Raw genomic sequence first — 21,145 nt, forward strand, 5'->3', positions numbered from 1 at the left:
GAAGACAAAACAGTTGGCCCTACCTACCTGTTCACTCATGGTACCTAAGTACCTTTTATGAGGAAGACAAACCAGTTGGCCCTACCTACCTGTTCACTCATGGTACCTAAGTACCTTTTATGAGGAAGACAAAACAGTTGGCCCTACCTACCTGTTCACTCATGGTACCTAAGTCGGTGGCTGCGAGCATCATCAAAATGCTTTATGTAACAAATGAAATGCCAGGAACAGGCATTTGACTTGGCAACGGTTGGGGGCATTACATCGAAATTACGTCAAAGTATCAACGTACTTTCCCGAAGGAGAGGGCTAATTGCAGCCATAACACCCGGGATTCCAAACTTCCACTCATCCTATACGGAATCTTCCCTTGGTGTGGGGAGATATAATGTAAGATATTGGGCGTATGAGCTTCAGGCAGGGCTACTTGTCAATGAGTGAGTGTCCTGCCCAGCAGGGTCTAAACAGACACTATACCGTCAATATGTCTCAGTGGAAGAGCAGGGAGAACACCTCCAACCACTTCACTGCAGGTGTGCTAGTTATATTGTATTAACATGCAATAAACAACAAGCTCATGCACAGTGAGTTCTCAAAAATATAGATATACAAGTACAGTAAACGTACTGTACAATATAGTGCTTTAATATTGACACTTGTATTAACAGAAGGGAATAGCATGCATGCATTGCACTTGTACAGTTAATTATACTGTATGTTAGACAGGAGGTAATAGTGCCTACAACTGAATCATTGCAAGACAGGAGGTGATGCTAGAAGCAGTTTGGTCATGCAGCCACATTGGAGCATGTGTGTATGGTCATCTCTACAGTATAATGAATTCATTGTTAGGAGATTCAGAGTTCAAGAAATGCACAGGCCAGAGTGGCTGCCGTAAAGTCTCATCCATAACAAAGCTGTCACATACAGGAAATAATACACCGCTACTTTTGTCTGATCAATGCTTTATTGTCCCAACACTGTAAATCTGTAGCAGGACACAAAATGAGACAGATGTTCACAATAAAACAAGATACACAGACAGAGGCAAGATGTAATGAAAGCACTATGTACAGTAAATGACCCACGGTAGGTGACTGGAGAGTCTATCGGTTACAACCCAGGCGTTTTATGGCACTGGAGATTAATGTGAACTCCCGTTGTGAAATCCACCCCTGATTATCCAGTATGACCGTGGCCTGTCGGTGATCCCCTCTTGTGTTTATACTGCCCATGAGCTCAGAATACCAATGTGCAGCGGGCCAAACAAGGAAAGAGAGGAACAGCCAGCCCCACAGTCTGCCACTTAGCCAGCTCCCCTCTCAGCCCTGTTTGTATACATAACCTAGTGAGATAAACACCTCGTGGTTGAGCTAACCCTAACATGCCGTATCCATTTCCGTTGACTGGACTGTCATTTTCAGTCCCTGTGCTTTTTAAAACACTGTATATCCATCCAAGTAAATCCATCTCTGTCTTCAAATGCTCCAAATGTTGAGCACTCATCTCTTCTTTACGCCTCCCTTCCCTAGGATGTTTCATGATCGTTGTAGTACACACGTGTAGTTCCACTGTATGGTTGTGCTATTTTTCACGTTTTCAACTCGGTAGCAATAGTGGAGGTCAGAGAACAGGAAAACTGATGTGAAAATCTTCGCCAATATAGTTGGCAGATAAAGCAGAGACAGCTCCATAACAACTGAAAAGAATGGTGTCCCTAGTTATAGTCTACCATTTAGAAATTTAATCAATATTAACAAATTACAACAAGAGTACCACGAGTGTACAATTTACATGTAAGTGTTCAAAATAAACACATGACCATATTGGCAACGATATGCAAATATCTGCCTTATATATCGGTCAAGTGGATTCCCAAAACTGCACACTGCACACAAAATGACATAACCACTTAATTCCTTCATTGACCAGCTCTCCCAAGGGTCTACTACACCCAATCAACTTATGCAGGACCGGCACAAACAGTGAAATGTTGGTGGGTCATGTTTCGCAGAAACTGTGCTAACATAAGACAATAGCAATGAAATAGAATACAATTTGTAATACTGGATGAGATAGATAAGGGTAGAGTGCAATCTTGTGCAGCTGCTTAGGATTTTTACCGTTGTTTTATTTTTGTTCCTTTGTTGTTGTTTTAACTATGTCCTCATTCAGGGCTCAAACAGGTGCACATCAGGTGCAGTGATGTGCACCCCGAGGTACTTGAAGCTACCCACCACCTCTCCACTGGTGGTGTAAGACCTCTGCCTCTGTGCACAGATCCACGATCATCTCCTTGGTCTTTCCGACATTTAGGAAGATACTGTTTTCCTGGCACCAGTTAGTCAGGCCTGCCACCTCCTCCACACAGGCCTTCTCATCGTCGTTAAGATGAGGCCCACCGCCACTGTGCCATCAGCAAACGCTGTTTTGATGTGGTGTTTGAGCTGGCCTTGGGTGCAAAGGAGTATGGCAGAAACCTTGGTTGCCATGGCATTAGTCCAACGGTACCTTTGTTCTGAAGTATTGTACCGTCGAACCGACAACCCCCCATTATAACTAAGCCTAAACATAAGCAGAACGTCACACTAAGCTAACACTTGTCGGAATATTGGGACATTGGAATAATAGGCAGTGGAGCCTCCAGAAAAGGGACGCACCATGGGTGCAGGTAGTCAAGCGTGCAGTTATGACCAGAGTAGTAAACAGAGAGAGGCCATGTTGCTTAGGCCTTATTTTTGCTCTCATGCAGAAGAGAGTTAAAACAACGATCCTGCCATACGGGCTGGAAACGTGACAGCCTGTTTATTGGTTATACGAGACATATAACTTCCACATGGTCCTACAGATGAGTGCTACATAACTCGGACGCATTTGGAACTGCTTACAACATGCTCTTTGTGGAGATGAGAGAGAGAGAGAGCAAGAGAGAGAGGGGCAACATCCACTACTGCCATCTGACCTGCATGACTCACCCTGTTTACGGTCATGGGTTCCAGCACGTGTGTAGAGGCACATGAACGTTTTAATGTGCACATGTACTGTTTACAACAGCTCTCACATTAAGAAAGCCACATTTTTGTTTTTTGTCTGTATGGTGTGTGTGGCCCCGACAATACCTCCTTTGTGCTCAAAGTATCACAGTCAGCCTCTTCCTGTTTGGGAGCCTCGCACGGTGTTCATAAATGTAGCACCTTATGATGGTCTGACCTCTAGCAAAACAAACAGAGGGACCGATTGCTAGGTTTCGTCCTGTCTGTGAGGTTGCTTCAGAAGCAGATGTTTCTTTTTGGTGAGTGTTGAGGTTTTAACCCCTCTGCCCACTGTGACCATGACTGAGTGGAGGGAGGAGGGAGAGGGAGAGAGAGCTGTTGAGCCAAAGGTGAAAGGCTGTCATGGACCTGTAGAAGGGTATTCAATCTGAATGGGCTGATTAGGGCAGAGTTTGGTTGACAACACTGTGCACAGCAGACTGTCAGTGTAGAGAGAGAATCTCTCTCTCTCTAGTCTATCTCTCTCTCTCTCTCTCTCTCTCTCTCTCTCTCTCTCTCTCTCTCTCTCTCTCTCTCTCTCTCTCTCTAGTCTCTATCTCTCTCTTTCTCTCTCTCTCTCTCTCTCACACTCTGATTCTCTATCTCTCCTTTTCACTCTCTCCATTTCCCATCTGTATGTGATTTAGGCAGGGGCTCAGGGGAGAGGCAACTCTACCAGGGGAGGGCAGGGGGGTGTTAGAGAGAAAGAGAGAGGAGCCAAGGGAGTGAGTTAGGGAGTGAATGAGTGAACGGAGGTGGGGTGGGTGGGTGTGTGGAAGGGAGGGAAGTCCACACAGTTTGTTTTAGCGGACTCAGGGCTTGGGCTGGAACAGGCACAGCCCTCCATCTGGAGGTCAGAGCACCAGTTGGACAAAGTACAAAACCAACGGCCAGAGCTGAGGGGGTGGGAGCTGCTTCTGTCCCAGAGAGACGTGTGACGACAGCGAGGAGAGAGACGGGACAGACAGAGAGAGAGGGAGAGAGGGAACAGTGCTCCGCCGGGCACAACGCACTGAAAACATGGCTGCTAGGTCTCTGCCCTGCCTCTGTTGCTTACTCTGCATCCTCTCAGGGATTGATTACCCAGCCTCTGCCGTTCGATTATGGGGCCAACAAGAGGCTGTGTTGAAAGTAAGACAACTTTTATTTATTGTTTTCTTTTTCTTTCTTTTCCCCCCCTCTTTTCTCTTTTTGGTTGGTATATGTTCCAGTGCCATAGCAATATTAAAGATTCAACAAAATGTAAAATTATTTCCACTCTGTCTGTCTGTCTGTCTGTCTGTCTGTCTGTCTGTCTGTCTGTCTGTCTGTCTGTCTGTCTGTCTGTCTGTCTGTCTGTCTGTCTGTCTGTCTGTCTGTCTCTCTCTCATACACACATACTGTACTGTCTGTACATACACAGTACATACTCTATAGGTCTATACAGTACATGCATATGAACTTTGATAGGTGTACATAATGTGGCAGTATGTGAGACATGTTGGAAACATGTTTTGTTTGTGGAAACTCAGGGCTTTGGTTTGTCCTGCATGCTTACACTGGTGCTGAGCCACAGGCATCCAAATAAGAAAGACGAGCCACAAGTGTTCTTGTCTGCTGCTTTGTGACGATGATGAAGGTGACGGTGACATTACCATCCCCAGTGGGATCTTCCTCAGGTCTTCCCACTGGTGATCCAAACCGCCGTTGTCACCCCACTGTGTGAAAACATGGAGATGCATTCAACAATTTGAGCTTATGTTAACGTAATGGAGGCCATGTTATGGAAAGGGCCGTCTCAGAAGCTCTCTGGGGTCCCCCTGGTGTCTCAGTTTAGATTGTATAAATCGTTGCTGTCTTGTGGAAATGCATTGTGAGAGCTTGTAGATCAGCAATTGTCGCTACTTTTACATGGGCAATAAATTATGTCAAAAATGTCAGAAATTGGAGATGACAGTACAAGTAGGACAGTAATCATCAGATGGTGATATCCCCAGCACAGCGTGAAACCTGGTTCATATGCATCACTGCACGACAGTGATACACTCTAATAGACGATCCACAAGCTCACAACGCGTTAGATGCTCACAGATGCGACACGTACAGTAGTGAGCTTGCAGATCGTCTATATTCGATGCGTGATACGACAGAGAGTAAATCAGCCATCAGTCTACGATGGGGGTCTGGGTGGGTTACTACTTCCCTGCACCTCCGTCTCCCATCCAGACCCTGACCCCAGCCCCACCCCACCTTGACAGAGCAGCACTAATGGAAAGCAGCTGGAAAGTGTTGTGAAACACCCGAGAGAGCAGAGAGAGAACGAGAGAGAGAATACGCTGTCTGCAGTAATGAGAAACGTATACACACACAGTCACCAAATCAACAGCGAGGTCACAAGAACTATCTGCAGTCACGAAGAGCATGATCCTTCTTTATAATTCTGAGGGTTTATTTTTTGTGAATCTCAAGTGACCAAATGGACACTCTGCAAATGCATGAGTGAATGAACATGATTATATTGTGTAGATGCCCCATTTCAAATAAGTCTAACGGTAGTTTACTTGTATTAGTGTTGAGGAAGACTCAAGTTGATGATATTGTTAGATCTGTGTGTTGCCTGCATAGGAATAAATGCAGAATAAATGCAGAAATCTGAACGAGGTCTCCTGTAATGGAGGACAGTAGAGTTCGACTCATCATCATAACTGTGCCACTTTAACCACTCATCTGAAGGGCGTCTTACGGCATCAAGAGAGTGCATTTATATTTTTAGTATGGCTATCCCCCGTGGGAATTAAACACATACGAACACCATACTCTCTGCTTTGAATGCGTGCCCAAAACTTCAGATACCTACGTTGTGCCCACATTGACCTACATAGAAAGTGAAACCACAATCCCTGGCACTGTTTATAGTGCCATCATGATGTATAGCTACATTAAGGTAAGAATTCCAAATACACAGCGGATGGATCCTAGATGTGTGCTATAAAGTATAAGCAGTTGCATTTTAACCCTAAGGTTAGGTTTCTGCTGTGCACGGAATACCTGCTAAGTTACACAAGCAATGGACCCCTTTAATACTGTTCACATAACATGAAATTGTACTCATCTTAAGTTGATCAGACAAAGCTCTATCTAATGTGCTTTTAGTTTCTTTAAATCATTTGATGGTACACAGGGTCACATGTTAACAAAATATAATAATCTGAATTGTTCAGTTGTCTTTTTATTTCAACTGTGTGAGATTTGTCCTGTAGAAGGATAGCACCACCTTAATCGGCTCTACGGATGACAATAGATTGATCATTAGACAGTTCTTTCAAAGCATTTCTCTCTCGCAATGATAGATTAGAATGGCAATGGTTAATGGACTCATTGGGGGGAAAACATAGCTGTCACATATTGGTCAACTAACCAAAACAAGTGTGAAGATACAGTATGATTGATGCTCACATGCTCTGTCCTATTGGGTTAGACTGTCCTACAGTATATATTCCTATAAGGTTACACAGTACAGAACCATGTAGCTTCTGATCTCCCTCCGTTGTTTGTGCTGTAAATCTCAGAGTCTTTAGATTGTCGGCTGAGCGGGGAGGGTCCGTCCATGGCTATAAGACACATCTCCTGCTGCGTTATTAAGCTATGCAGAGATTCTCATGACCCGTGTTCCACTGTATATCCTGTCTGGAGGATCTTCGGAAAACCCAGACTCTGTCTGAACCCCTTACCGTGGCCAAAACAAATACAGCAGATAGCTCTCTGGGAATAGGGGGTAGGGGTTCGCTGTTCAAAGATTTTAATTTGCAGCCGGAGCTACATTTAAATACAGGCAGCTATACTGTAGATTGTAGAATGTAGATCCCTGCCATGCCCATGTTATCCTATAAAGCCAGAGAATGATAGATTGAGGTTCTCCTGATACAAACTCCCCAAAACATTCACAATCAATCAATAAATATAGGTTAAAAGTCTATACAAATTAACCATCGACTAATGGTTAAATGAAGTAGCTAGGCTTTTCTTCCCCCTAATATAGAGAATGCATGACTACATGGTCACACAGCCCACGGGATGAGGCAGTGTTGACTTTGGACAGAATTCCAGTGTGGAGCCAACTCCTGTTTTTTTGCCTGATACCCGATATATTTGTTCAGCACTGTATCCTGGAGATATATGAGGCTTATGGGTCAGCACCATTATGGTGATAGTTTATCACACATTAGAAGGCATACATATCATTCTGTTAATGAACTAACCTCACTAACGTGTTTGCAAGAAACGGTTGTGACACACATTTCATAACATGAGTAAAAGTTCATGATTTTTTTGAGGGACTATGCCCAGCTTTGTGTGTTTGTGTGTACCCCATAGCAATGATTTGATTGGCTAAGCAACGTAATTGGATAAAAAGTGAGGACAGAAAAGTGTGGTTGCCAATAATGAGATAACGATTGGCCGGAATGTGATGATGTATGATGATAAGAGCACCCTCACTTTACACAAGTGTGATTCTTATTTACTTTCATTCCAGTAATTATTATTTGGAATTAACCACTTAAGCCATATACTTGGTTCTGAATTAGGAGAGTTTATGGTTAAAAGCTTCAATTTGCCCAGCACTCATTGCAGAGAGTTGGAACGTTCAGTTTCTCTATTGTTTTGCTGCATAAGAAATAGATTGCTGGCTGTTTTTTTAATAATAACAAATCCAGTCCTGGATAAAACATTGGCTGTGAGATACACTTACTGTACACTACACTCACAGGAAAACAGAGAGAGGCTACAGTATGTTGAATGTCATCTTTGTTCTGCCACTGAAGTGGGCACTTTGAGAAGGATCACTGAAATAGTTTGCATTGCAGAGCGAACTCATTAGGACAGAAGGCCACATATGTCAGTTGTTTCAATTGCCATGCTTGTTTAACAAAGTGTATTAGAATCAGCAATGTGGTCCCATTCAAAGTAGAACTTTCAATAGTTCAGCATTGCTCTGCAGGAACCAACTATAGGGAACACTCGCTTGAAACTTGAAAGAGCATACAAATGCAAAGTCTTGTGTGGTGTGGTGTTCAGTGATTTAACAAGCACAGAGGGGATGGGATGGGGGTGGAGGTGATGTAATTACAAGAGATTTGAGCAAGCTGACATAGTGAATACTGTACTGTATATATCCTGTAGAGTGGACCATCAGTCCTGTGTATACACACTGCAGCTGTTTCAGCCGTCACTGAGTGTCACACAGCTAATAGGTGCAGACCAACTCCAAACTCTTTTCCCATAATCTACTGTAGTTTAGTTAGTGGCTTGCCATTTAGATCCAGATTTATATTTTCTTATTTTTACAATAATTTCAAGCCATTGATTACTTGTAGTGTTGGTGTTCTATAGTAGAAACTGAAACTTACTGTAAATTGCTCTGAAAAACAATGCCACTAACCTGTAATCTAACATCTATAACAGATGGGAACGCCTTTCCATTTCGTACATCATCTGTTAGAATGCTAACATGTTTACATGGCAGGTTGACATACTCAAGAGACTCGATACGGCTTGTGATAGATGGGCCTGCTGTTGTTAAGTGTGTGTGTGTGTGTGTGTGTCTGTGTGTGTGTGTGTGTGTGTGTGTGTGTGTGTGTGTGTGTGCACCGTGCACCATGGGTCAGGGGAGACCACAGGAAAAGGGGCTACAGGAAGAATCTGTGCCGGCCATGTAAAGCCTTGTCCAGTCACAGGATGTTTCACATTAGCCGGCCCAATGTGAAAGGCATTTCTTTGTCTCACGGTCCATCTGAAAATAAATCAAAGGAAAATATGCCTCACAGCCGGGCATATATCTCTGGAATGTTCCAGCTACGAGCTGTTCTAGACGGCCAGCATAAACGTCCAATTGAGCAGAGGAGGACAAACATGGGGTTTCTTACATGCAGACAGGAACAAAGTGGTATTGTGTGTGTCTTTGAATGGAACTGCTTCAGAAGTTGAAAGATGTATTTGTGGGTGGAGGCGGAGGTCAGGGTTCTGAACTCTGACATCACACCACCCTCACCCCCAATTTATACTTGGTGGCGCGCAGTGTCACAAACGTCAATAGGCTGCAATCTACAAGCTCACAACTGGTGGGCTGTTCTGTCGCGCAAACAGGTCCACTGTAAAGCAGGTTCCAGAAACTCCACCTCATAGCACGAATGTCAGACAGGATATACATTTTAAACCGACATTTCATAAATAGCAAGGGACTGCTGCGGCACGGTGGTTCATTGTTTTCTACCCGTACACACATGCAACAAGAGTGTGTGTGTGTGTGTGTGTGTGTGTGTGTGTGTGTGTGTGTGTGTGCTTTCGTACAGCCATGAGTTAAACAGCAGTATACGAGTCATCAAAGGGTAATGTTGGGAGGAGATGTTCTTACAGGATGAAGAACATCTTCCGCTGTTTACGTAAAACCAAAAACAGACTCGTTGGAAGTGATTCCAGGTGCCCGTCTTCTCCTCTCATATATGTCTAAAACTATTACTTTCCAGGATTCAGAATGGCAGATCTACAATCTCAAACTCAATGTGACATGCTATTTTTTTATAATTTTGTCTGGCCTCAGTAACTTTGCATCAGTGCATGAAATCCACACCCTCTCTAGCCTCTTAAAGTATGGTTTCTGTTACTATTAAACTGGTTTATTTTATATGATCAAAATCAGAGTAGTAATCGTACTATAAATCCTACTATAAAATGAAGAAAAGTCTTGCGTGTCCTGACTGTCCTCATCATTCTCACACATTTTCTCATGGGTTGTCAATCTGTAATGAGCTGTTTATTAGCATGTTTGTGAACTGTGACTCAGTGAAGACTCTGTCTGTCCTCTGTCCATTCACATGCATTTTCCTCTTCAGAAAACCAAAAACAGGCTAATGGAAAAGTGATTCCAGCCTTTGGCTGTTACAGTATATACAATTCTGGTCCTTGTTAGTAATTTTGCGTCAGTGCTTGAAATCCAATCCCACTCTAGCCAAAGTATGGTGCAACTTCTGCTCAGGGTTTATTTTCATATGATCTAAATCAGAAAGAGTAATGATTATGACTTTCAAAGTTTTCATTTCTTTCTTTTCCTTCTGTAGGTATGTGGCAGAGGATATTTCCTTAGTGACCACAAGAAATGCTTACCATGTAACTGCAAGGGCCACGCAGACTACTGTAACGATATCACAGGCATTTGCATGGTAAGTTCTCCATACTTGACATCACTGGCGTTTTATTTCATTCATTAGTGAATATTAATTATTTTGTTGAAAGATCAAATCCCAATCATTTTATTTGCCATTAAGATAGCTTTGGACGAAAACACTAAATGTTATAAGTCTAAAGAGTGTACGAATGGAACCTTAATGGACCCTTGCAGGTCCTGAGGTCCATTTGGTAACTAAATGTCATTTGCCCACATACAGGACTGCAGGGACCACAGCATGGGGGATTTCTGTGAAATGTGTGAGGATGGCTACACACTGGCCCCCAGCTTGGATGGACGCCACACCTGCCGGCCGTGCGCGTGCCCCATTTCGCTCCCATCCAACAAGTAAGCCCATGCAGTGCTGTTGATGTTGTGTCGATGCTCACAGCAGGCTGTGTGCCGGTCGGCAAGCACTGTGTGATCTGTGACATTCTGTCCCCCGTGTGTCTGTCCAGCTTCGCGGTGCATTGTGACGGGGGAGGTTCCATCCTGCGGTGCAAGTGCCAGCAGGGTTATGCCGGACATTTCTGCGAGAGGTCAGTGTTGACAGGGATTTGGACGACCGGTTGAAATTAAGCCATTGCACCAATAAAGCTTCCGGGTGCATGCAGTCTCAACACTGCACAGTTTGATGTGGGCAGATACTGTATTTCTCACTTCTCACTTTTCTCACTCGTACTGTAGTTGGGAGCTACCATTCCCGCGGCAGGTGGCCTGATAGGTCAGGATCTAAATCTCCTGTTTCCTTAGCGTGAGGCAGCTTCATGTATAAATACACCCCCTGGACATGACTCTAGTACTGTTTGTCACAGTGACTTAAGCCCAATCCAACCCTTGATGTTTACGGTAGTTCCAAGAATACAGTAGAGGCAACGGGCATGACTTTGCCAGGGGATTGAACCCTGACCTCCAAGTCTCAGGGCGGACATTCCAAGCACATGGCCACTGAGCTGGTAACAGGGTGCCTCCTGACTAAATCGACATTGGACAAATGGACATTTTGTAATCGGAAGACCTTTAATGTATCTTCTTTTGAAAGACATTTATACTTAATTTATACTTTATTACTTATTATTTATTACTTATTTATAATTTTATAATTTATACTTTTACTCATTTATACTTTACTTTGTTTAATCCCTGTGGAGAAATGTGTATTATTTGATGGTGTCTCTCGTAAAAAACAGATTTTCAAGCAAAAATCAAAGTCTGTTCATTTCCGCGAGTGACGCACCATGTCGCGATGACACATACGTCAGGCTTTAGACCAACCAATCAGCACCACCCAGCTCACTATTCCTCCTCTAGGTGTGCTCCTGGTTTCCATGGAAACCCCATGGTCATCGGCGACTCCTGTAAGAGGTGCGACTGCAACGGTAACTCCGACCCCAACCTGATCTTCAACGAGTGCCACAACGTGACGGGCCACTGCCAGAACTGCTGGGGCAACACGGCCGGTGCCAACTGCCAGAGATGTGCCCCGGGTTTCTATGGCGATGCCATCAGCGCCAGAAACTGCAGAGGTACGTGACGACGTGCCACTAGCGAATCTTAGATGTTCCTCCCTAGGTGTTACTCACTGGACAGGAGGGACGTGTGGGGACGGACACGTGGAGATCCAAGGGTTTGAGGTCAGATGTAGAGTTGCTGGCCGGCTCCATATATGCAGATCTAGATGATGATCCAGCCTTCTCCATGTATAGTTATGCAGGGTTAGATGAGGTCAGTGTTGTGATCGTCATATCTGGAGATGGCCATATATGGTAGCGTGATGTGTCACGTGATGTCATGAGATGTCACGAGGCGTGACCATAATATGGTCACGCATCCATAATTATATATATTATATGGAGATGTGATGTCACGAGGCTTGACCATATAAGGTGTGGGTGATGGGCAGACGGACGGACGGACGGACGGACGGACGGACGGACGGGAGATGCAGGTTTTCATAGTAAATGCAACTTGCGGTCGCAATAACAATTTTAGACTTGAAGTTTTGGGTGATGCTTACCGGTATATCAATTTTGAGTCACTTAGCCTTTTACTATGAATGCAACCAGGGTTCAATTTGCTGATGGAGTAGTAAGGTATTAAATCCATTCCTCTGCTTTTGATAACAAATTGGTTATCAATGAATTTCTCCCTGGTAATTCATTTTTATCACTGTTTTATCCCTGCTTGGTTAGACTGAATTAAATACATTTCCTTTTGGGAAATATAGACTGTCTGATGGGTTTGATGATACTGTATCCACAATGTAACATTTTAATTAAAAACGCAGGTTAGGCACATTGACCCTGCATGGTGTCCCCAATTTAGCTATTTGTCATATATGAAAATGCATGTAGGGCTTATATGGCAAGTAAAGATAAAGCAAGAACACGGCTTCATCGTAAACAAGGCTCTGACAATTCCCCTTGCGTGTCCTAGGTGTAATATGGGCCTAAACCAATCACAAAGCCAGGTATAATGAATGCGGGAAGGTCCTTATAGTTTGTTGACACAGTTGGGCCGACTGGCTGCTGAGGATTCCTGTTAAGCTCCACTGAACTCATTCATGGAGGACAGTACAAGACAGCATATTGGCGTATTGGCATCAGCGAAGAAGTGGAATTAAGTTCATGTAAAGCTAGTGTCATAGTATTGCAGGGGAAGAGAAGAACGGAATAAACGGAATCAGATGGTGATTATTATAGTAGATTTCCCACTATGCATTAGAACAATATAAAGGGTCACAATTCCAGATCATGGATGGGATTATGGTGGGTGTATATTTCAAGTCACCGGCGCCGACCGTGGATAAAAATAACTCCTCTACTCATGTCATAGTAAAGTTTGACCTCTCACCTTCATCTTTGCAACGTATCCTGTGTCTTTGCTGCAGACTGTGTGTGCAACAAGTGCGGGACGGCTTCGTGCGACGACAGGACCGGAGTGTGTCACTGCAGGCCTGGCGTCACGGGACGACTGTGTGACCAGTGTGAGGTGAGGAACTCGGGGACGCCAGGTCATAATCTCTCACGGTCGTGTCACTTCATGGGCTCTTTGGCATTCCTTCCGTGGATTCCCCAGCAGAGGTTTTTAGTTTCCATGTTTTCCATTTCTCACAGGCCAATGACCATATACCCCGCCCCCCCGGAAAGAAATGTCAAATGTCAGCCACTATTTCTTGTGTGATTCAAGAATGTTTAATGTTAGAAATCATCAAATCATTATTACATGGTGTGCAAGGTGTGTGGCTATATGTCATTATTGGGGTTTGTTTTGCTAGGGGTGGAATCCTTGTGATTCCCTCCCGCTAATACATTTTTCAATTCCATAAATTCCATAAAGACATTTTCAAATAATTATTATTAATAGCTAAATTAGCACATCTCCAAGGTCACTCACAACGCATTGCGATGGGACCTTGTGAGCTTGTAGATTGGCCTTTGTTTTTCCATGTCGTACAATGGAGTATATACGAATTAAGGGATTAGGAAAATGTACCCCCCTCTGTTCTTTTTAAAAATCAAACCCTGCTTTGATCTCCAGTATTAAATATGCAAAACTCTATCAGAGTGTAGAAGTTCATTAGCTGTTGTTTGGCATCACAGCTCATAGCAGCCTGATGGCGAGGTGTCACATCATCGCCGGAATGGTGATTAATGAGCCCCACATTTCTGGGTGACAGAACGCCTTTGGACCGTCTCCAAAAACCGCTCAACCCTGACTGAAATTAAACAATTGTTTAATGAGATCTCGTGGTGTGTGTGTGTGTGTGTGTGTGTGTGTGTGTGTGTGTGTGTTTTTGTCGTGGTCATTCTGTGTAACCTATAGGAGGGCCACTCGGGTTTCGACAGCTGTCAGGGCTGTAGGCGGTGTGAGTGCGGGCCCGCCTCCCTGCGTCCCACCTGCCATCCGCTCACGCACAGCTGCCTGCAGTGTCGCCCGGGGGCCGGAGGACGCTACTGCGAGCGCTGCCTCCCGGGACACTGGAACTATGGCCCCTCCGGCTGCCACAGTGAGTCACGTTTCTGTTAATTATCCAGGAATAAAATGACAGAATGTGGATTTGACCTTGCTGTCGTATTTATTCACACCTGGAAGACTGCCTTACAGCACCACAACGTTCTATTGCTGCCGAGCAGATACAGCATAGCAAATACTGTATAAAGCATCAACAATAAATATACCACATAGTTACCAGCAAAATATGGGAGTAGACAGGGTTCAATTTGTCGGGGATGAGGTCCATACATTTTCATCACCAGTCAGTGGGAATGGTTGATTTTTTTATAGTGAAAATAGCTAATCGATGCAACGTATTGTGAGCTTGTTGTAGATTGGCTATTTTCGCTATATTTATTGTACGACACATGGTTACGAAAATGTATTCCCTGTATGGCATAGAGACGGTATGGGATCAGACCCTATACAGTAGATTGTATCTGGGGATCAAACATGTCAAAGGTGATGCTTTCAATTCCATCTCAGTTCCCAAGAAAAGCGACGCCCACCCAGACCATCAGTCATAACACGGAGCACAGATAAGGTTTTCCCAGAGAGGGACGGCTGTGGCCTGCACCCCATTCCCACACCCACTATCACAGTAGTGGTTTATGATGTCAGGAAGGCATCTGCGCAGAGCTGCAGCCCAGGGGCCACGAGAGCTCCCAGTGGAGACCAGGGAATGACATCACATCACACACATGCACGCACACATACTGTACGCACGCACGCACGCACGCACGCACGCACGCACGCACGCACGCACGCACGCACGCACGCACGCACGCACGCACACACACACACACACACACACGCACACACACACACACACATACAGCTGCCAAAACCATTCAATCCCACACTGGGGATACACAAGACAGATGTCCAGGCCTCACTGCCAAAACACCATCCCTGGGTCTTTTCATATATAGCATGATCGTTTGCACTCTCAGCCCATGTCCAGCTGACTAAGTATTCGGGCTGCGGTCCAAAATGTTCCATATGTCCGTTCCGACCTTTGTAAGTTGACGTGCGTGTGCGTGTGTGTGTGTGTGTGCGCGCGCGTGCGTGCGTGTTTTCCTACGTGCAGAGTGTGACTGTGCGAGTGGCCACTGTGACATGCACACTGGGGAGTGTCTACCAGAGGCTGCAACAGTAAACCTCTGCAACATCAGTAAGTGGCTTTATTTACAGTAATAGCAAGGACCTTGTTACAATGTTGTATCAAAATATTTATGAATATAACAAATTAAATCATACGTCATATTGTCCTCTTTCTAGTCCAGTGGTTCTCAAACATTTTCTTGTCAAGGATCCCCACAAATGTTATTTGGCTGCAGACCCCCGTTAGAGAAGCAGGGGGGGTGGGGGGGGGGGGGGGGGGGGTTCACACGGTGTGATGTTTTACTTATTCTGAGGTGGTGCAACTGGCTCCTGAGCACCGACCCTTGTAAAGCTTTTACAAGAGAGTGCAGTTCAAGATGAAAGGTACAAACCCTCCACACAGATCCGCCATTACCATCACTCCTTCCCCCTGCTTTCAGGTTGTGATGAATGCATCTGGCATCTGATTGGAGACCTGCGTGTGTCCAATAAGACTCTGGACGAGCTGAGGGTCAGCGTGTTGAACATCTCCACCGGGGCTGCTGCTAACGACAGGCTCAAGTACTACAACTACACTGCTCATAGACTGCAGGTAATTCATTACAATACAAGTACAATTCCGCAATGGGCTGTAACCCTGTGATTTCATTCCATTACAAATACATCTAAAAATAAATAAAAAAGTAAAGTATATGATAGCCCAGGGGTTCTCTAAAATGTGGGCTCGGGCCAACTGTATTTTGTATCATATTTTCCCTATCATACTTTAGAGCATAGCAGTATAGGTGTGGTTTTCCGGATCCACTGAAAAATTGGCCATTCATTTTTCCCATAGAGATTTACACAAATATAAATATTTATATCAATTATTTTAAGCCTCGAATCAAGCCAGGACCCTCTGGTGAATCATGACCATAACACCATCAATTCTGTGAAGAAAGAAAAATGAAAACCGTAAAAGTACATGTATTTATTAAATGTATTATAATATAATTAATTATTCAATCTTTTTTTCCCCACTGAATCAAAGGTTTTATGGTCATGATTCACCAGGATCCTGGATGGCTGGATTCTATAGGCTTAAAATAATTGATATCAATATTTTTGTAAATCTCTATGGGAAAAATGAATGGCAGATTTTTCAGTGGGTCCAGAAAACCACACCCACTGCTATGCTCTATACCAATATCCATACAACATGCAATATTTTCACAGAATGTGATTGTTGAAAAATGTTAAATGTCTTTATACTTCTTGATAGTACCTCTCCCTTACACCTAGATAACGGTTTGGCACAATAAACCAACACTTTACACAATAAACCAACACTTTACACAATAAACCAACACTTCGTTTACTTTTCCTTCTACTATCACTATTTCAAATTGGCTTTTCTGTTCCTTTGGCACAGAATGATCCTGATCTTGCTTTGCTCTCACACTCTGGTTGCTGCTGGGCTGCATTAAAGAGCAGCAGGTCTTCTGTGATGAAAAGCTCAGCTGTGTTTTATGACCATTTCATTGACATCATATGTCACTTTTCCCTCTGTTCCCAGAATCAGTTCCTGGGCTGGAGGAACAAGTCTTCTGTGATGAGGAGCCAGACTGCAGAGCTGGAGGACGCCACAGATGCTGTGGTGTCAGACATGAAACATCTGGTAGACATGGTCAGCACAGCAGTCAGAAAGCCTAGTCTTTCATCTGTTACTCATGTTACACATTACACTTTGGAGGGAAAGTTTCAGACGTTGACAAGCACACAGTACAGTTTATCCAACCTAAACTAACTTCTATTCAGTTCAACATCTTAAGATAACTACAATTTTTATGGGCACACTATTGTTTTTGAACATTGTTGGCATGTTAGCAGTGCTAACATGCTCTATTATCCCATTTAGTACGGGAACCCATTTGGGGTTTTTACCTTTCAAAATGGGATAACAACAGAAAACCTATAGGTCACGATTTAGACGGCATTTTTAGAATGGGCTTCAGAGGTCTATGTGTTATTTACCATCTGTGGCGGCTGTGGCTCAGGAGGTAGAGCAGGTCGTCCAATGATCCCTGGGTCGGCGGTTCGAATCCCGGCTCCTCCTGTCCACATGTCGAGGTGTCCTTGGGCGTCTTGAACCCTACATTGCCTCCAATGAGTTGGTCGGTGTGAGCTCGCCACCTTTGGTGTGTGAATGTGGGAAGTGAGGACGCTCGCGTCGACTGTTTGCCGCTTCACCTCCAAATGTATGAATGAATGAAGCATTGTAAAGCGCTTTGAGCACTTGGAAAAGCGATATAAAAATGCAATTAATTATTACTACTACATCTTATGTAGTAGTAAGTGCTCTAAAAGGGCACTTACAGGCTGCAACTCGGAACTGGCTCCTGTTAAAAGTCAACGCCTACCTTGATGTCTGAGTTTTTGTTGCGCATCGTACCTCACACAGGCAATAGCAAATCCGCAAGCTCACAAATCGTCGCATGGCGTTATGTAGTGAGCTTGTATATCTGCTATTTCCGGTGTGCGTGACACCGGTGCACAGCTATATCAATCAGGCTTGAAGTCATTGATTTGTGTCAGCTATGGGTATTGATCTGCGGTGGGTCTGCTGATGTTCCAGGAGGAGATAGTGCAGAGCCTGAGGGACACAGTGGTCGAGGACACGTTGCAGACTCTCAGCGTGGCTGACAGGCTCACCGCAAACCTCACCGCTCTCAACTACCTCATCGAAGGTACTGGAGAGAATGCAACTCTTAGCATCGTAGCATCGTAACCTATGAACGGCATTAATCTAACTGATCTATGCATATGCATTGTACTACATGATGAAAGAATTGTGCCCTGTTGGAAACTGGTTGTTGTACGTGTAAAATACTGTACTTATCCATCGGACTATACACAATGTTAATACACGCTATTTAGCATTACCATTCAGTTTTTGCTTTTTGTTCTTTTTTTCTTACTGTATGTTTTGAAGTTGTCTGCTGTCTGCTCATGTACGGTATGTGTTTGTATCTATACGGTATGTGCGTGCGTGTGCATGTGCGTGTGCGTGTGAGCAGATATGATCCATGAGTGGGAGCTGTACAGCATCCACCAGGAGGTGGACCCAGAGATGGAGCGTCAGAACACAGAGATGGCCCATGACATGGTGACCTGGATGAGGAAGATGGACCTCTCCCCGCGAGAGCCCATCGCCACCACAGAGACCGCCGAGGCCCATGAGCGTGAGCGGACACAACATATATATCTCTGGCTGTCGGTTTCCTGAACAAATTTTTTCAGGAAATGAAGAAAACCGTATATATTTTAAAACAAAGCAATATGCTGCCTCGTCAAAGTTGGTGTTGTGACTTTATATATTGTCATTTGAATTTAGTTTTTAATTCAGGACTTTTTTTGTGCTTTTTTGCTAATGTTTTTTGAAAATGTTCTGAAATTAAAAACAAAATGTAGGAATAAAAAAATATAGGGACCCATAAAAATTGCTCCGCGACCCAACCGTGGGGTCCCCAGTGCTGTGGAGAGTTTGAGTGGTTTAGTAACGTGCGGTGTCCTTCCAGTGCTGTGGAGAGTTTGAGTGGTCTAGTAACGTGCGGTGTCCTTCCAGTGCTGTGGAGAGTTTGAGTGGTCTAGTAACGTGCGGTGTCCTTCCAGTGCTGTGGAGAGTTTGAGTGGTTTAGTAACGCGCGGTGTCCTTCCAGTGCTGTGGAGAGTTTGAATGGTCTAGTAACGTGCGGTGTCCTTCCAGTGCTGTGGAGAGTTTGAGTGGTCTAGTAACGCGCTGTGTCCTTCCAGTGCTGACGCGTATCGTACAGCTGGCGAAGAAGCTGAACGCCACGGACAGGCGGGTGTCCCCCGTGAAGGAGGCCCTGTCCCGCCACGCCGCCACGCTGTCGGACGCCCAGGCCCTCCTCCAGAGAGCCCAGAGCAACGTGCAGGAGGCGGAGGACAGGAACAGAGCCAACCTCTTCAAATCCCAGCGAAATGAGGTGAATGATTGCCCCATTAGGACCCTCCTCTACGAGCTCTCTTTGACCCCCTCCCTCATTATTATACACCACCATGTGAAGTGAGCAGTGGCTTTGGGGGGGGGGGGGGGGGTTGTAATGACCCCTCCTTTCTGGCGTGTGTGTGTGTGTGTGTGTGTGTGTGTGTGTGTGTGTGTGTGTGTGTGTGTGTGTGTGTGTGTGTGTGTGTGTGTGTGTGTGTGTGTGTGTGTGTGTGTGTGTGTGTGTGTGTGTGTGTGTGTGTGTGTGTGTGTGCGTGCGCGTGTGCGTGTGCGTGTTACGCTGCGAAACAGTGACACGTTAGGTCACCCAGCGGTATTGCCATACTCAAGCGGACATACATGCATGTACATAGGCACATACTGTACATACATACATAGGGACACACAAAGCCTTCTTTGGAGACGGTGTGCCACCTCTCAAAATAAAAGGGAATCTGTAGTGCGGGTGAATTTGCAAATTCCGCAGTGGGGTGTGGAATTTGGAAAATAAGAGTTAGGGTTAAAGGTTGAAATGTTTTTTTACATACTCACTCTGTCTTTCTCATAGCATCATTACTCTCCTCTCTCTCTCTCTCTGACTCCCTACTCTCTGCCCCATATATTATCACCACTTGTTCTATGTTCGTGTCTGGTTTCATTACTACGAGATAGCATCCTATGTTCAAGTGTCCGGTAAATGCTTTCACCCACTGCGGGGGAGTGTGATAGTGTTGATTGCCTCCTCTTGGCGTTAAACAGCATGCCCTTATCTCCATTCATAATGCTCCCGTCAGGGTTGATTTGTGCCTGATCTCTCAGGGAGGCAACTGGCCCTCCAAGATACACAGTCTGACCCCCTCTGTTTGTAGGTCAGTAGTGGAAGATTACATTTCTTACTTACGTAAAAGTATCAATGTGGATTTACTCTGTTACAAGTAAAAGTCCAGAATTCTACATTTACTTGAGTAAAAGTATTGGTATCAAGTACCAAAAGTAGAATGTACTCATTATACGGAACATCCTATTTTAGGATTTCAAATGTACAAAAATCTTTTGAAAATAGCAGATCTACAAGCTCACAAAATGTATATAGGGCTTAAGTGGTAAATGTATGTTTTGTAATAATAATCTAAATCTACAAAGTATAGTAACTCAAGTTTTAAAATGGTAGTGGAGTAAAAGTACAACATTTGCCTCTGAGATGTAGTCAAAGTAAAAGTACAGAAAATTGGAAATACTCTGGTAAAGTAAAAAGAAAGTACAGTACTTTACACCAGTGAAGATAGGGTTGTTGTTCCCAGAGCATACCAGAGAAGTCTTATTACCCGCCGAGGGGTTCTTAAGTGCTGAGAACAGAAACGCAGAGCCAGCTGTGGGAGGCTGGGGGTTCTTGGGAGGCCCAAACTGCAAATAGTGCAAGCGCACATTGTGTTCCCATGATAATATCCAGAGCAGAAAACACCCAGAAATATTACTGTACAAAGGAATCTGGTTCATCCCAAAACTCAGGAATGCAGTTCATTTGTGGAGTACGGAAGCACAATTTAAGATTCCTCACCAAAGCCTAATTGACATTATGGGTCTACTGCAACGCTCTTTGTGCGTGCGTGCGTGCGTGCGTGCGTGCGTGCGTGCGTGCGTGCGTGCGTGCGTGCGTGCGTGCGTGCCTGCCTGCGTGTCTGAGTGCCTGCGTGCCTGCGTGCATGTATTGAGGGAGAGTGGATTATTGTTGTCATTATGCCTGCATGCCTGGATAAGCATGTACGTACATGTGTGCGTGTGTGTGCACATGCGTGGGCATGTTATCAGACAGGCATATCTCCATGA

General features: G+C 44.6%; 1 protein-coding gene across 1 annotated transcript in view; it reads left to right on the top strand.

Moving 5' to 3' along the window:
* The first annotated feature begins 3,828 nt into the window (after positions 1–3,828).
* lama4 (laminin, alpha 4) overlaps positions 3,829–21,145 on the top strand; it is a 40,032-nt gene continuing 22,715 nt past the window's right edge. Inside the window, exons 1-13 of the mRNA XM_080790749.1 lie at positions 3,829–4,163; positions 10,127–10,228; positions 10,454–10,581; positions 10,692–10,772; positions 11,545–11,759; positions 13,124–13,224; positions 14,059–14,242; positions 15,320–15,403; positions 15,774–15,925; positions 16,889–16,999; positions 17,948–18,059; positions 18,390–18,554; positions 19,126–19,319. Of these exons, the coding sequence (XP_080646875.1) occupies positions 4,053–4,163; positions 10,127–10,228; positions 10,454–10,581; positions 10,692–10,772; positions 11,545–11,759; positions 13,124–13,224; positions 14,059–14,242; positions 15,320–15,403; positions 15,774–15,925; positions 16,889–16,999; positions 17,948–18,059; positions 18,390–18,554; positions 19,126–19,319 (1,740 nt within the window). The 5' untranslated portion in view covers positions 3,829–4,052. The remainder of the gene's footprint in view (positions 4,164–10,126; positions 10,229–10,453; positions 10,582–10,691; positions 10,773–11,544; positions 11,760–13,123; positions 13,225–14,058; positions 14,243–15,319; positions 15,404–15,773; positions 15,926–16,888; positions 17,000–17,947; positions 18,060–18,389; positions 18,555–19,125; positions 19,320–21,145) is intronic.

This window comes from Protomyctophum bolini (genome assembly GCF_963924005.1).
Source record: "Protomyctophum bolini genome assembly, chromosome: 19".
Classification (NCBI taxonomy): Eukaryota; Metazoa; Chordata; class Actinopteri; order Myctophiformes; family Myctophidae; genus Protomyctophum; species Protomyctophum bolini.